Consider the following 17784-nt stretch of genomic DNA (forward strand, 5'->3'; position numbering starts at 1 on the left):
GAGGACCTCTGTCTGTCTCTGTCTGTGTGCCTGTCTCTGTCTGTCCGTCTGTCTCTGCATGTGTCTGCCTGCCTCTGACTGCCTGCCTGCCTCTGCCTGTTTGTCTCTGCCTGTCTGTCTCTGCATGTCTGTCTCTGCCCGTCTGTCTCTGCCCGTCTGTCTCTGCCCGTCTGTCTCTGCCCGTCTGTCTCTGCCCGTCTGTCTCTGCCCGTCTGTCTCTGCCCGTCTGTCTCTGCCCGTCTGTCTCTGCCCGTCTGTCTCTGCCTGTCTGTCTCTGCCTGTCTGTCTCTGCATGTCTGTCTCTGCCCGTCTGTCTCTCTCCATGCCTGTCTCTGTCTCCCTGTTTGTGTGTGTGTGTGAGTGTGGTGCGTCAATACTCTAGAGAATTGAGAGACCGTGTCTATATTCTTAAGTAATGTCCTAGGAGTATTGCACGAGGTGTTTTTGTTTCTCCCCTTTCCTAATCTTTCTTTTCTTTTCGCGGGATCGTGACCTTCCATCTGTAATCCCCGAAGGCATAGACGGTGTTGACACACATGGGTGTATTGCTGGGAACGTAAGTGACCCATTCTTGGATGTGCTACACGTGGCGACCTTTGTTCGTCTTCAGTGACAACGTCACTTGAGGATTTCATAGTGACTGGAATTCTGAGAAAAATCGAGTTTAACCCGAATTGGCCGGAGGTCAGTTTGGGGGGGGGGGGGGGGACAACCGGGCGGAATCGGGTTTAACTAAAAAAAAAGTCACTTCCTGAGTCTATACGTCGCACCGAAACAGAAAAAAAAAGTGTGATTTCTTTAATATATTCGCTGTCTAATGTCTCCATCATAACATTGCGTCACAGTAGGCGCTCACGTACGAGCTCGGGGAAGAAAAAAAAAAAGTTGGAGTTGGACGGACTAAAAATAATACGGAGAGGTTGAACTTGTCACCTGACAAGTTCTGCTACTCCGTGAAAAAGCTACGAAAAACAACACCAAGGAAAGAGAGATGACTAGGATGGGCTGTACGGCGCACTGTTCACGGTCACATGACCGTCAGAGGATCGCGGCACACAGGACCCAGGGCGTCACATACAGATGAATTAGTACTGAGCATCAAGAGAACAACTTGAGATGAAGCCTAGGAGAGCCTTGAATGCGGCGTCTCTCTGGTTGGCGTCCCACGTCCCCAAGACCTTTTTTGTGGAGAAAGCTCCGTTGTCCAGACGAGTTAGTGCGGCCCGCAATATCTTGCGTTGGGACTGATGTCTTGTGCACTCCATAAAAATATGTTCAGTGTTTTCTTCCATCCCACACATTGGGCAATCTGGGGAATCCGCCTTGCCCACCATATGCAGGAAATGCCAGTCATACGGGACGTTCAGGCGTGCACGATGTAGAAATGTTTCGATACTTCTGGCAGTCGAGGGAGGGATGCTGAATTTTAGTTCCGGGTCTATTCTGCTGAGAAGAGATGACCCACCATCCCCTTGTAGCCATTTGCGTTTGCGCATGTCGTCTGTCATGGGCCTTAGTAGAAGTTTGATGTCCGACCCTGTATACATCACGACGTATTTGGTGGAAGCCAGGTGTGCAATTCGAGCTAGCTCGTCTGCAGTTTCGTTACCGCGGATGCCAATGTGCCCCGGGATCCATTGTATTATGCATCTCTTGTATTCCGTTAGGATCTCCTTCACCGTTGAAGCTGTCCAACTGTTCCCCACGAAGGCCAACATGGCCTCCAGACCAGTTTTTGAGTCGCTGTAGAGAATCCAGTGCGCAGGTTGCGCGTGCGTGGCTATATGTATCTCACGGCAAGGTGTATAGCTACCAGTTCCGCTGTCGTGGAAGACGTCCTATGGGATAAGCGCACTATGCCCTCCTTGGAGTGTTTTGCGTTACCACGTATGCCGCTGCAGATCCAGAACGCATCGATAAGGTTGTCTATATGTATATAGACCCAGATAAGATGAGGCGAGTAAAGGGAATGCCTTACTCCTACGTGATATCGCCCTCAAGTAGCTGCAAACATGGCTGGCCGACCGGCCAGTAGGTGGCATAATTACCTGGTATCAAAAAACTGCGCCATTCAACTTGCAGAGTATTTCCTTCCTAAGACGTAAGTTGTATAGAAGACCCCAAAGTATAGGTTCCTTACAACAGCGAAACGCACGTAAATACTCGTTGGGCGTTGAGTGACCTAGAGATGGACGATACTATTCGAAACGAGTTACTATACTGTTCCAAGATGTCCTGTTCTGTAAGACCAATGAAATGCCACTTAAAAGCAATACTCGCAGTAATGTTAAAACCGACCTTGTGTGCACTTGAAGAGCAAGGTACTTAACCCCTTTATAAAAAAAAGCTAATAAGGTACGGGTGAAAGAATGCAGCTGGTGTGTGGGGTCAGCATCAACGTTTGCTGCACGGGGAAGAGAAGTGACTTTGATCAGCGTGGTCCATGAAGGAACAAGAAACGCGACGGTGGATGCATGTCTCAGCAGGAATCTTCCCCTACCGAAAAAAAAAAGAAGAAATGGAAAGAGAAAAAAAAGAAAGAAAAAAAACCCACAGAAAACATGAAAAATTAAACAGAGCGACCATTAATTAGAATTATTCGCGGAACAGAAGAACTTGAAAGGGCGTATGGCTATGGTTAAGTTGCCGCGCTTCAAACGTCACGCGGAGGCACGCAAAAACCATTTCGATGGGACGGAAACTCAACTGAACAACATTGTGATTGGCCATCGCACTTGATCTATAGTGGGAAAACGACGCACTTATCTCGCGCTTTAATCAGGTGCAAGGGTGCCCAGGTTCCCTGTTGGGCGTTGCTGTTTGTGTCGCAGTTCTGCCAAGCAGGTAGCTGTCTCGTCAACACAGTCTTGTGTACAGTGGCGTACACAACAACGTGGCGACGAGGATAGGACACCACCATGGCTACCACAGGACAGATGCCAGACGTAAAGACGCACCTCCAAATACGCCGTGATTTTCATAACCGAAAACAGCGTGAAGAAGAGAGCATTTCGGAGTTCTACAAGGAGCTAATGTCGCTTGCATCATGTCACGGGGGCATTCCCGATGAAGTTATATGCTCCGTTTTTATTAATGGACTCCGTGAAGTACAGATCGCCACTCCACTTGACGATATGAAGGGCGTTGATATAGACACACTTTACAAGAAGGCCATTGAATTGGAGGCTGAACTACACCGTACAAGAGAAATGAGTCAAGGTATTCCGGCGACATCTGAACCGTCACAAGTACAACAGGAGGCATCGCAAGATCAAGGTAGAGTGTCACGTTAAGAACACGGTATAGAACTATTAAGCGACCTTGCTGTATACGGGGCGTTTACTTTTGTGCCTTACAACTACGAGACGACTAATCACCTAAACTACAAGACGACTAAAATTCATTAATTACCTCTTTAAATTGGGGAGTTCGGACAAAAGCGAGATAGCGTAATGAGAGGTGGAAACGTTTAACAAATGCTGAAACACGCACGTGAGTTAAAATCTCCATCCCCGAATTTCGATACGCAAATGAGCCGAAACCGCAGCGACCGGGCGTAAGACGGAAAGGTGACACGGCAAGAACACGGTAAAACTATTAAGCTGCCCTGCTATACAGGGTGTTTATTTTTATGCCTTACTTCTTCTATAGCGCAGGAGAAACAGGGCAATGCTAAGCCTAACGGACTCGGCGGTTGCCATCTTGCAAAAGGTGCAGGGTCGTTGGGCTGGGTTATTTCGCCTCTGGTGTGGTTGGGTCAGTTTGGGTGTGACAGATAGGGGGGTCTGAGGGGAGGGGGGGTCCAGCGAGAAAGTTGGCCGGTTCCCCGTATGTGCCCCCTTTGACATAACTTGCGAAGTTGCGGTGTGACGCAATGTAGAGACATCTTGAACAACATATCACTCCGCGCTTATACTCGACAAAGGTTGGATTCTGGTGAATGATAATAGAAGCTTAATACTTCTTCAATAGTAAGACAACAACAACAACAACAACGAAATGTTGATGAATGCAAAAGAAAAAAAAAACGGCTCCTCTTCAGAGTTGGTAAGTCCATATTCATTGAGAAAGAGTGCATAGAGAAGACTTGGAGAAGACGCTCATCCAATTTCCTGCGCTCTGCTTGACCTGTTTGTAGGCACTGCTATCTTATACAAATACTATATCTACCATTACTGATGAAACATGTAATGATTATCGTATCTGTATCTGTAGCATGCTGTTTTTGAATATACGTCTTGCTTGTCTCCTCTAACCCAGCACTACAACACGCAGACGCACCGACGGCGGCTGGCACATCGTAAGTTATTCTATGTATTCTATTCTACAGAGTGTCCGGTGAGAAAGTGTCATTAAATTTCTAAAGATAGGTTTAACTTCAGAAAATTATGAAATTACTTGGAATACACACACACATACTTTTGCCACAGGTTCAGGGCGTTTGCATTCGCGTCACACATTAATTAAGCTAATTTCGCTAATTGAACTCGAAAATTAGCCAACAAAAGATAACTTTTTTCTTGATGAATTCGGAAGCCAATGGCCATAGCACACTAACTGAAATCACAGGTTAGATTTGTACAAACATTTGGCAGCCCCAAAAACGTCACTTGGCAAGGCGTGTTTCATTAAATTTGCGTTTGCGTAAATGCTGGCTCTGCCTTTATCGAGACAAAGTGGAGACAGCCACACCCCATCGAGGGCATTACCGCGGTAACCGACGTTATCAGTGGCTGGGGACTGGCGGTATGCACGTTGATAATGGCGGAAGGCGTGATTATGTTCTTGTTCGCATAGGAGGGAGGGTATTTGGATGGAGCGAAAAGTTCCGCAAACGTAAATATCAGCAAGCGCACCTCGCACGGGGACGGTTTTGCGGCTGTCAAATTTACGTACAAATCTTCAGAAAAAAAAAAAAAAAGATTTCGATTGGAATAGTGTGCTATGACCATTGGCTTCCGAATTCATTATGGAAAACATTAACTTTTGTTGGCTAATTTTCGAGTTCAATTAGCAAAATTAGCTTAATTAATGTGTGACGCGTATGTGTGTGTGTGTGTATTCCAAGTAGTTTCATAATTTTCTGAAGTTAAACCTATTTTTAGAAATTTATTTATTTATTTATGGTTTATGGTTGTACCTCAAAGGCCCTGCGGGCGTTACATGAGGGAGGGAAGGCAAAAAAATAAGAAAATCTCATCAAAGCAACGAGACATTTACAGTGAGTACAATGAGAGCAATGTGCTACAATATGAGAAATCACAAAAAATGAACCTCAACGTTTACAAACCCAGGTATTGAGAAAGTGTATTCTTGAAGGATTCAAAATGTGTAATGGTGACCAGCGCCTGGGGAAGAGAGTTCCATTCGGTTATGGTCCATGGGATGAAGGGATCTACACCGGAGTCGGGTGACTTCGGGTGACTATGGTCGACTCTGGCGGAAATGTATGAGGCAGGTCGTATGAAGTTAGGGTGCAATTGGGGATTGTGGAAGAATTTGAAAAAGAGACAAAGACGGAAATATCTTCGGCGTGTAGAGAGTTCCGGAATGACACTTTCCCACCGGACGCCCTGTATATATCTTTTCTAGTTACTCCATTCCATCTAGTTATTCACGCATAAAGGCAGAAAAATGTTCCTAACCTTCTTTTCTTCGTTTATTTTGTGGAAGTAGAAAGTAAAACGGTAGCAGGTTATATAGCCACCCAATGCCCATAACCTCCAAATCCCCATACGCACCGAAGCGGATTCCGTGAGCTTTTGGTGCTAATGGGCAGGAGGGAAGAACGTTTTCACAATTACCCACTACCCATAACCATCGAAAGACGGGATGTATACAAGAGACGTACCTCCATGTCACCTGTCCGATGCGACGTCTTCAAGGTAAAGGAGGAAGATGATCTGTTTGTAGTGTACACAATGAAAAAAATCCTGGGAATGCCCATGGGTGGTGCACTGGACATCAGTGCCGTGCACTTGGCGCTCTTCTTTCCTTTCTGAGGGCCAGCGGCCTCCTTCACGAACTGTAGGGATTTCCTTCCCTCGTCATCCTTTCATGTGAACCTTTTTGGAATGGGGTAGGGTCCTGCACTCAACGCAGGGAAACATCCCACATCATCATCATCCATTCATCTATGTTGTTGTTGTTGTTGTTGGTGGTGCACTGTTTGCTGAGAATCCGGCGTAAATATCCCTCATGTGGGCAAAAGTATTCTTCAGAGCGACCACTCTGGCGACGCTTATGCAGGATCATATAGTTGTCTCGCGGCGAAGAACTTGAAATTTACGAAGGCTGGCAGTGCAGACCTCGTACCCATATTTCCCTGGCACTGGAACCCAATGATAAGGGCAACTTCCACGCGCAAGGAGAAGGGATCAATACGCTTCGTTTCGTGTTTTGATATCTTGTTTTTTTTTTGTGTTTTTTTTTTTTTTTTGCTACTCCCACTTCGAATCGTGTCTAGCAACGTTTGGTATCTCGTTCTTTGTACGAGCGAGCAGTTGCGGTTTACGGTGTGTTTTTCTATTTTTGGTCCTATAATGTGCAAATTAGCGGACTTTAGCGGGTTCGTTATTTTCCGTCGTTGTCGTACGAGCAGCGCGTGTTGTTCCGGTGGAAATTTAGTTGAATGAATCGTCCGCAGTGTTCACCAAGGTCAAGTCAACCAAGCATTATGGTGGGTTATGGTTTCCTAGACTGGGGGGTCTGGCTTAGCAGTGTGCTATCCACACATAGTCGCATTCTCATACGAGTAATCTGACTGAATCAAAACAGCCGAAGTGCCTGTAATAGATGTATCTCGGTATGTGTTAGTAGACCGCCGCAGTAGTTAGTGGGACCGCCACTGTCTTTGTCTGACAAGCGGCTTTGGAAGTGGTCAGGGTTCGGAGGATTTTCTTCTCGTAGTAACGGAAAGTCTGTCGCCACAAGTGACAACATTTCAGATTAAACTACAACCGTGTTGCTGATTGTGTTTCCTCAAATACGATGATGCTGTTTCTTGGTAAAATTATCGTCGTGGCATGTAATAAACGTGTGTACCCCCTGTGGCAAATGAGCTGGGGTACCACCCTGCGTATGTTGTCAACCAAAAGATGGCGCCGCAATCGAGGAGGTAAACAGTCCCGTTACACCTATCCGCAAGCCTCGAAATAAAGTGATCGAAATCCCTGATGCGAAATAAACAACCGGAAATTAACGTCATTTGACTATAAAATGCACAGTCGCGCGCGGGAAACTGCAAACAGCGGTCTTAAACACCAAACTTGGACTAGCCTAATGATAAACCAACCACCGTGGTGTTCCGTCCTGTCTGCTCCGCTAAGCCGGTCGCTAAACGAAAAAATCGTATCGAACAAAAAAAACAAATAAATCCCGGCAAAAAAAAAAATCATACAGCGACGGTATATTATCTCCTTAACTCTGAGGAGTTCCGGGACGACGATGACGAAATGGCGGATAGAATTTGAGTAGATTTACATACTAGATGTTAGATTTACTCCAAACCGTGTGCACGTTTTACATACAACTTCACAACCCGTACTGGTGCTTGAGTAATATGAAACGTGGGTTTGGTTTTGGCGCTCGATCCGGGACCTGCCCGATTGTAGTGGCAATGTGATTATAGCGAATATTTTCAGCGATAAAATTTAAGAGACCCTAAATCTGATGCACTAAATCTGAGTGAGGCCAACAATGGCAAGCCGATCTCGTCACCACCACAACGAGCACCACGACCGTAACCCCACGCATTTCATTGAAGTTCTACCGTTACTGTCGTCTGCAATGGTAATGTTTCCGCTTCTGCCGTTGAAAATTCAAATTAGAAATGCCCACAGTCATGGTATAAATCCTGGGGGCCAATGCTTAGCGGCTCTAGCTGAGCACACGGACGACGAGACCCTGCATAGTCGTTGCGTATGACATGGTCAGCGTAATATAGTAAGCCACTCGTTTGACAAGCGTATTACGGTGAAGATTCGCAACGCTGCGGGAAAATTACTTAAGGCGTCCCTCGCATACACAGCGCGTAATACAATAAGCGTAACCAGAGTTTAATTACAGAGTAACCAACACAGCAAAACTCATCACAACAGCGTTCACTGAGACGACAGTACTCTGTGGCGTATGAGGACCGTCTCAAGAATTCTGAAGAGAATCGCATTTGGGAGACATGACCTCTTGTATCAGGGGGCGTCCACGGACGCCGTGGCGGACACAAGGAGGAGGAGGTGGTGGTGATGGTGTGTGTATGTGTCACAAAGCTCGTATGTTCTTAACACTAAAAAGATGGGACCGCGGATACGCTGGGTCCGAGCAATTGGATTCTCTTTTGTTAGCAATGCACGTTTACGGGACTGGCCTCTGCCGAAAGTCGGACAGAGAGCAACGGAGCGCAGCTGTAACCACAGAGTGTCGTTTATGGCGCTCACGTTAATTGGTTTTCGGGATGCTCCGCTTCTTAGCGAGCGGCCCGTATATATATATATTTTTATGACAATGCTTCTGAGAATGCAAAAACGCGGGAAAAGGAAAAGTATGAAAGGAGCTCAGAAACAACGGGGGAGTTGGAAAGTAGCAGTGCAAGCGAAGTGTTGTGTGTCGAGATCGGGTCGTCGAAGTCTGGGACTTGGGGGCAGTCATCAAGGATCGAGTGTGTCAAGCGTTGCGCGTGTGTCGTCACCGCTGATCCCCGACACCGAGCATGACCTGATCAGCTGGCTCCGGCCGAGGCGCATTACTTCGGACTCTGTCGACTCCACCGACGACACAGCTATATCAATCCTGTTCTGACAGATCTGATGTATAATACCCTCAACCCATATCTCCATGTGTAAAAGTTCAGTGAGCATGGAATAACTGCCTTTCTACCTATTGTTCCGATTTCACTCCTACCAAAACAGTGCTATATTTAATTGAATACCTCTATAGCATATGACAATTGTTTTGATTAAGTAAATCTGCTGTGTTATGAAGGTTACACCTGTGGTCGGCCTCCAGTTCATTCCGCTCCCGCTTCTCCGGAAGTGCTCAAGGCACCAGTCGACCGTCCAAAACCTCAATCTTTTTTTTTTTTTTTTTGCACACACCGTTGGGACTCAGTGAGAGTAGGGTACGACCCTCGAACAATTAAGTACCGTTTCTCGGGTCGCTCGAAGGTCCTGCGTTCCCCTGCTGTGTGCAACACAATCGCAGATAATGGAAGATGATGTTGAAGACGGCAGTTCATGTGAGCAAAGCACGGCGGAGATACCGGTTGATGACGGAAACTCCCGACGAGAGACCCTTATACATATGAGCGGGGCTGGAACACGGGCCCGCAGCACCTAGCCGAGGGTAAAAGGGGCTGTGGTCGACTGCACACTCATCACGTGCTGCAAGACCTTGCTTACCCACTGGAATGTAGACGCTGGTATGTAGACGGAGCAGTCCACACGCAGATGGGGTTGGTAGACGCACCAGTGCATGTGGTATTACGAAGGTCTGACGGCGCGCGGCCGAGCCTCTAGGTCATGGCTGTGGTAAACGGGGAGTAATTGCAGGTTCTACTCCCCTAGACTGCAATTACTCCCCATTTTAGTACCCCGACATTAAGTCCCGACATTTACTCCCCAGGACGGCAAATTGTGACTGAACTTCGCGAATGGTCTCCTAATGCAACAGTCTATACGTAGATATGTGCCCTAGGTCAATTTGATGGCAAAAGGCTGTATAACTCAGCAAACGTAGCAATTTTCTAGCCACACAGAGTAAGAAACAGTTAGCGCTTCCGTTTCTTCGCAAATTGTGCCTATGTATGGCGCAAGATTTTATATCACTCGATATCACGGTTGACAATTGCTTCAAAATATTTTCATGCATGCACAGAAGTTATGTACCTGGAACTCTTACAACAGCGCGTGAAATGCAGTCTCCACTCTGTGACATTCATTTACTCCCGTGCATTTACTCCCGAAAGGGACTATTTCTTGTGGAAATGCATTTAGTCCCCAAAAGTAGTAAAATTACTCCTTTTTTCTTAGAGTGTACATGGACAATGATATTGAGTGCGAATGAGACAAAAGCACTTGCACGCGTGTCGTTACCTGTTCTAAATAATTTTAACGCTACGTACCTTATATGCTGTGCACACAAACCAACCGTTGATATTGATATTGAATTGACTGTTGAGATAATTTAGATGCAAATCATATTTTGTTCCAATGATGAGCTGCCACAAAAGCGAAGGTGAGCATCGTCGGTAACAGTATTATATAAGCACTGTTAGGTTTGTTATGGAACGCTATAATACTCGAGTTTCGTTTCAGGGAGAGTTCGTACAAATACGGCGAATATATTAAAGTTGGACCAGTAGAGGTACCGGAAGACATCAAGTACAAGATTGGCCACGAACATGAACCACTCTGCTTGATATTTAACTGTCAGGTGAGCGATCGTATGGTGTTTTTAGCACGTGATTACGCATGGCATATTTGATGAACGCAATAGTGGCCAGACTGTTGTTGCCTAATTTGCTCCTGGTACACGAGGGTTTTGCGTTTGTTTCGAAAGCCGCATTTGGGTAGTTCGTTCATATGTGAAAAATATGGCGCTTGAGTGATACAGGTGGTGGTCACGACGAGTTGAAGTTTAATGGCGCATGAAGTGGCGCATTGAAGACCTGCAGGCAGAGCCGTTGCGAGGCGAGTTTGCGCCCAGGGCAGGACAAACGTGAAACGCCCTCCCCCCACTCCCTTCCTCCTCACTCATTATGTCAGAAGCTTTGTGAACAAAGAAAAGAAAACGTTTATTTGCACTGCCGAGATCGTAAATTCAAATTCTCTTAATTCCCACCTTTATACTGTTCTACCAACCAGCCAGCGCCAGCTTTTCGACGCCCTCGCACGGGCGAAAAGAAAAATGAAGATGTATTGAAATGTCAACGTGTTAAACGGAGCAAGTAATGAAGGAGTAAAATTACTGTCACACGAGCGTGTTCAAATATCAAGGAAAGTAGAATATAGATTGAGGTGATGAGGTCCACTCTTATTCACTGAGGTCCCTCAGTTCTAGACCTTTATGCCAGGCAAATATCTGATGGGGATGCGAGAGCCTGGTTGCATGAATTGTGGGTCCCCTCGGCCTCATGATTTTAAAGATGCAGTGTGATGTCAACACAGAGGATCTGTTTTTTCAAGGAATTCCCAGACGACCCTGATCGCAACCGTGAAGGATCAGACTTGGACGTGAATAGGATCAGAAATGTGTTCAAGCGCCTTGGATTCAATGTCAAGGTCGAAAACGATCGCGAAGCAAGCCAGATGGAGATGAAGTTGAAGGAAGGTGATACTTTTTCATACTTCGATATACAGCTGTATCGTGCTGAGGCGAATTCCCGCATTTATCATCATTAATTAATCTGTTGTTGTTGTTGTTGTTGTATCGTGACATCCGAGACCGCTCTCTCTCTCTCTGTGTGTCTGTACAGCAATAGTTCCTGGCTTAATTATCCCCGACAAAAGCGAAATGGTGCTGATGAGGTGGTGCATGACTGCAAAGTAAAACCCGAGTGTAACGCCGTATAACTATAGTCGAGGTCTCTGGAACACAGGACAGGGACACTACTTTAGCTAGCAATGAAGTGACAGTTTAGACTGCTTCAAATTGCGCTTAATTCGTCATGTGAGTGTCATGTTGCCTCTCCTAAGGGCAGGACGCGGCGTTATTTGCGGACGCTCCCAGGCTGCGCCCAACTGTCCTTGGCTAAGGGGTTTTCCCAGCGCTCCCCCCCCGTCACCCCCCAAAGACGGCCCCCAAATGGTGCAGAACGTCCAGAAAAGCTGCAAATATAAGAGTCCCCCCCACGGGATGCCCACATACCCTGGGACGAAAATCCTGGAAATACCCCCGCTTGGCTGACTTCCATCCACGTCACAACAGTTCCACTTGCGGTAGGCACTTCTGTGCGTATACAATGTATGTACGTGTAGTAGCAATCTCCTAGCCCATTTTAAGCATGAATAGCACGGCCCCAAAAACCGCCACAGGAGCGATCCATTCGGAGCAGTGTTGTTGCTGTCGCATAACTTTGTAACGAGCTTTAACTCGTAGCTTTAGCTCATAGCATATAGCTTTGTAACTTTGTAGCGACAACTTTGCAACACGGCCAAACTATCCTTGCATAATATAGGAAAGCATGGAACTGGAGATAAAATGTCAGACTGCACGCACCGGATGTGCTATAAGGCTAGTACCCCTTGCACGAAAATATATACGGTGGAGTGATCGAACGTCATGCCACGTAAACCAAGAGACCGCTTTTATTCGTTCGGTCTCATAGAGCTGACTCTCTCGTCTACACCATTCACTGCAGTGGCCACGGACAGGAATAGAATCAACGACGACTGTTTCGTCTGTTTCGTGCTAAGTCACGGGAAGCGGGGAGAGATCAGCACAAAGGATGGCTCCATCAAGTTGCGAGGACTGGTAGACCCTTTCATGGCCGAGGAAGCTGCACACTTTCGCAAAAAGCCAAAGATATTCTTCGTTCAGGTGATGTCGCTCTTTGTGGCGGCTCGTCATCGCTAATGTTTTCCTGCGTCCCGTGCAGGCGTGTCAGGTGCTCGGAAATGATGAGAAGAATGCTGAGACCCCCGTGGAGTGGAGCTACGGTATCCGCTCGCATCCCGAGCTATTTTTCGCCTTTGCGACACCACCAGGTTTGGTTTCTTTTTCTGAAAGTGTATCAGATCGAGTACTGCAGAAGGACCCATAGACAGTGATGGCCACTAACTATTTTTACAGTAGTTTAACTATAACTACTAACTACTTCGCGATGGAGTCGTTTAACTAGTAGTTCAACTACTTTTTGGGGGAGGTAGTTAGGATTACTTCTTTTACTACTGCCACTCTAAGAAAAAAAGTATGATTTTCTACCCATTTCGGTAGAGCTGCATTGCAACCACATTTCTACTCCAACCAGTTTTACCTTTTGGGTATAACTGCAGAGATACAAACTACAGGGTAGAAACTGTCGTTCTACCAACTTGGGTAGGAAATTCTACCATTTTCTCTTACAGCAAACGTGAGAGAGGGGGGAAGGGAAAGGGCCGCCGCCGCTTATACACGCGTGGTAGAAGTATGGTAGAAGTATGGTAGAAGAATGGTAGAAGTACTGTCCTGCTGCAACTTTGCGTAGGAAATTCTACCTTTTTTTCTTAGAGTGTGCAATGTATTTCGACTACATCTCTGCCTACTTAACGTTGTCCATCAACACCAATTGTCCCATTGTATAGTGTTCCTGGACACTTAAATATGAATCACAAGCATTAATAAAAGTGAACATTTAGTACACATGCACGGCACGATTGCTCTCCGTTGTCATCAAACAAGTGGCTCAAGGTAAAAGTCGGAAGCACAATCGTGCCGTAAAGCTTGCGGCAAAATCGGAAGTAGTTGGTGCCTGCGAGTAACCTAACTACTCTAGTTAGCTACGCGAAATAGTAGTTTAACTAGTCGTTGCACACTACATTTCTGCAAGTAGCTGATAATTAATTTTTAACTACAATCAGGTAGTTTGACTACATGTACTGCATTTATCAATATCAATGCATCAATCCATAGACATATGAGACTTGAAGAACGAATTCCACAAGGATGATTTTCGGTTTCGGAAAAAGTCTAAGGTTACCGACTCAATAATTACTGCGCCAAGTGATATGTCTCAAACACTATCCCACTCACATGTTTGGTTCTGTCTTGTGCATTCCCTACATAGCGGCTTTGTTCTTGAGGTTTAGACGCGTGTCACTAATGATCCAAAGAGATGATACATAAAGCTGTTACAAATTAAGTGACCATCGAAGTGAGCCCGGATTAGATTGAAAGTATTGGATTGAAATGTATCCGCGTGATACTGAAGATGTACGCTCACCCGCGGTCATTACATTTGTATGAAAAGATGGTAAAATGTCACGTTACGGACGTTTTTACTTTTCAGCGTACAGACTTTCTCAGGAGCTTTATACCAGCCACTGTTGTCCAATAACAGCCGTTAAAGGAACAGCAGTGCAAGGGATGACACATTTCGACGCCATTTTGGGTTTACTGCGTGTCCCTAATGGACGACTGCAGAAACTCCCAGAGAGCTTATAGGGTCGCTTTGAACTATCGGAAGTTGCTGTTAACAAAGGGGGACAAGCTCTTTCGGTTCATTCTTTGTCGGTCGATTGTTTGATAAATGTGATAAAATGCAATAAAAAACAGAAAGAAAGAAATGTTAGCGAAAACGAAACTTGAAGGACGGTTAATTCCAGTAATCTCCCAGGATGCAACGCGTGTGGAAGGAGCACTGGGATTTTCTGAAATCGTCTATTATGGCTTCTCCATAAGACCGCCGGCGAAAAAAAAAAAAAAAAAAAACAGATCCCTGAGGAGCATGGTTTTATCCGCATTTAATCAGGGGCGGATCCAGACCCTCGGTTTGGTAGGGGCGGTTTCTTTGCCTGAGCGCGCAGTGGGGGAGGGGAGAGAGGGAAATCCAATGTATAAACTGACATTTTTTTTCGGGGGGGGCGATCGCTTCCCCCCTTGGATCCGCCACTGCATTTAGTGCGCATGGATTTCAAAACGTTATATTTCGACTCGCACCTGGGAGGCACAGACGCTGTGTCGCCGTCAGCGTAACGCACATCACATATCATGATAAGCGAGAGATTGGTGGTTAAATAGTGATACCGTGTTTTTACACACGGTATCTCACGAAGCAATCGAGCGTTCTCCTCGATTTCCTTGTTTCGAGAACGGAATTTCCAAATCGGGGATTTCGCGACCGATCCACCCAAGGGGACCCTGCAGCCGGGGCGGTAAGAGAGCCGGTTACTACCTTTTCAAACCTCTTTTTTTCTTCCTTTTCTAAGAGTGCACATCACATATTCCGATAAGCGAGATGTCACAGCTCCCATGTGCAGGGTACTTTTCAACTTGCACTCTCGAACATGTCTTCGTTCCTCTACCTCCAGGCTTTCTTTCATATCGGGTGCCAAAAGAGGGATCCATCTACATCCAAACGCTGTGCAACATCTTCGACAACAGCATCACGTTTGAAGACTCATCTCCTGATCTAGAAACCCTGATGAATGGCGTGGCCCGAGACATCTCGCGCGAGTTCGAAAGCAAGTGTAGCGACAAAAGCCTCGACAAGAAGAAACAAGTACTCTGCACCTTTTCTACTTTGACCAATAAGGTGTTTTTTCCGAAGCGTCCACAGTCTAGCAATATATCTGGAACGTCCTCGTAGTCCAGGGAAGGGTGCAGGTGCGACATTGTACTTTCATTGTTCCGCTCTTGTGTACTCTATGCAATGATACCAGTAAGAAAATTGATAGACTGGTTTGTAAAAGAATAAAGGTGGAGATGTAAAGAATAAATATGTTGATCCGCATACGTCTCCTCTGCTCAATCGCGGCATGCGAAATCTTTTCGGGATACAAGAACGTTTACTAACGAGTAATAAAGACATACGCTAGTGATACCACGAATACAAGTAGTATAGTCACGAGGCATGTAACGCGACAGCTATGAATTACAGTGGCGGCAAAAAAAAACAAAACAAAAAATCATTCAGCGACGGTATATTATCTCCTTAACTCTGAGGAACTCCGTTACGACGATGACGACAATGACGGATAGAATTTGAGTAGATTTACATGCTAGATGTTAGATTTACTCCAAACCATGTGCACGTTTTACAATTTACAAAAGTAGAAATGCCCGGTCATGATGTAAATCCTGGGGGCCAACCAATGCTTAGCGGCTCTAGCTGACCACACGGATGACCACATGGATGACCACACCCTGCATAGTCGTTGCATATGACATGGTCAGCGTAATCTAGTAGGCCATTCGTTTGACAAGTGTATTTCGGTGAAGAGTCGCAACGCTGCGGGAAAATTACTGTACTTAAGGTGTCCCTCGCATACACAGCGCGTAATACAATAAGCGTAACCAGAGTTTAATTACAGAGTAACCAACACAGCAAAACTCATCACAACAGCGTTCACTGAGACGACAGTACTCTGTGGCGTGTGAGGACTGTCTCAAGAATTCTGAAGGGAATCGCATTTGGGAGACATGACCTCTTGTACCAGGGGGCGTCCACGGACGCCGTGGCGGACACAAGGAGGAGGTGATGGTGATGGTGATGGTGGTGGTGGTGGTGGTGGTGGTGTGTGTATGTGTCACAAAGCTCATATGTTCTTCACACTAAAAAGAGGGGACCGCGAATACGCTGGGTCCGAGCAATTGGATTCTCTTTTGATAGCAATGCCCGTTTACAGGTCTGGCCTCTGCCGAAAGTCGGACATAGAGTAACGCAGCGCAGCTGTAACCGCAGACTGTCGTTTATGGCGCTCACGTTAATTGGTTTTGGGGATGCTCCGCTTCTTAGCGAGCGGCCCGTATATATATTGATGGCAATGCTTCTGAGAATGCAAAAACGCGGGAAAAAGGAAAAGTATGGGAGGACATCACAGACAACGGGGGAGTTGGAAAGCAGCAGTGCAAGTGAACTGTTGTGTGTCGAGATGGGGTCGACGGAGTGTGGGACTAGGACAGTCACCAAAGATCGAGTGTGCCAAGTGTTGTGTGTATGTGGTCACCGCTAATCCCCGACACCGAGCATCACCTCGTCAGCTGGCTCCGCCCGAGACGCATTACTTCGGACTCTGGACTCCACCGCCGACACCGCTAAGCTATTTCAATCCTGTTCTGACAGATCTGATGTATAATACCCTCAACCCATGACTCCGTGTTTAAAAGTTCAGTGACCATTGAATAACTGCCCTTCTACCTATTGTCTCGATTACACTCCTACTCATATAGTGTTGTTTTATAGAATACCTCTGTAGTATCTGACAATTGTTTTGATTAAGTAAATTTGTTGCATTACGAAGGTTACAGCTGTGTTTGGCCTCCAGTTCATTCCGCTCCCGCTTCTCCAGAAGTGCTCACGGCACCATATCGACCGTCCAAAACCTCAATCTTTCTTTTGCGCACACAGTTGGGGACTCATTGAGAGTGGGGTACGAGCCTCGATGAATTAAGTACTGTTTCTCGGCTCGCTCGAAGGTCCTGAGTTCCCGAGTGCACGATCGAATACTCGTAAACACTCCACCTGCAGTCAAAGAGCTTCGGCTGCTTTCCCTTTGTATATACAGCGTCTGGCTTGCACTGCAGCGTCCACAGGTGTCGCTGTTACCGATGCCTCGCTGAGACACGGACGAAAGTGGCTTTCCCCTTTTCTATACCGTACATCCACTAATGATAGTATCATTTAATTGTCTTTTTGTTACTTCTTTTTCTTTCTTGTTTATATTTTTCCTTTCCCTTTTTTTGTGTTTAGGGAATAGCAAGCCGGGGCGCTGCATGGCTGACCTTTCCCCCTTCTTTTTCTTTTTTCTGCCGATAAATTCCCCCCCCCCCTCCGACATATATTTGAGGAGGGCCCCTCGATAACGCAGAGAGTTTACAACTGTATAATCACGTATAATATTCGTCACCAACTATTAAAAGGAATTATGTTGAACGCAGATAGGGAGTGCACAGCATTTGTATAGAAATCCAGCCCACTTTGCGTGTATTTCTGTGTACTATTTTCTATGGAATCCACAAATTCTTTTTTTTCTCTTTTGTGAAACACAGCCCTGGAGACAATTTCTCTACGACCTAGCAAATTTCACAAAAGGAATTAGGAAGACCTTTTTTTGCACATTTTCTAATCGAAGCCTACCCAATATGTATACA

General features: G+C 46.1%; 1 protein-coding gene across 1 annotated transcript; it reads left to right on the forward strand.

Annotated features, from left to right (window-relative positions):
- The first annotated feature begins 2771 nt into the window (after positions 1-2771).
- On the forward strand, positions 2772-15424 carry LOC135368950 (caspase-7-like). Its single transcript, XM_064602518.1, has 7 exons — positions 2772-3276; positions 4261-4300; positions 10311-10428; positions 11181-11325; positions 12356-12534; positions 12593-12701; positions 15003-15424. The coding sequence occupies exons 1-7, from the start codon at positions 2919-2921 to the stop codon at positions 15278-15280; spliced, it is 1227 nt and encodes a 408-aa protein (XP_064458588.1). The 5' UTR covers positions 2772-2918; the 3' UTR covers positions 15281-15424.
- Positions 15425-17784: the final 2360 nt, after the last annotated feature.

The sequence above is a fragment of the Ornithodoros turicata genome, chromosome 9 (genome assembly GCF_037126465.1).
Source record: "Ornithodoros turicata isolate Travis chromosome 9, ASM3712646v1, whole genome shotgun sequence".
NCBI lineage: Eukaryota > Metazoa > Arthropoda > Arachnida > Ixodida > Argasidae > Ornithodoros > Ornithodoros turicata.

Bases quoted from the DNA above. Each gene is read 5' to 3' on its own strand.
- LOC135368950 (XM_064602518.1), top strand. From the start codon at position 2,919: ATGGCTACCACAGGACAGATGCCAGACGTAAAGACGCACCTCCAAATA. The intron at 10,429-11,180 runs GTGAGCGATCGT...TGTTTTTTCAAG, and splicing joins GCTTGATATTTAACTGTCAG to GAATTCCCAGACGACCCTGA. The intron at 12,535-12,592 runs GTGATGTCGCTC...CGTCCCGTGCAG, and splicing joins CAAAGATATTCTTCGTTCAG to GCGTGTCAGGTGCTCGGAAA.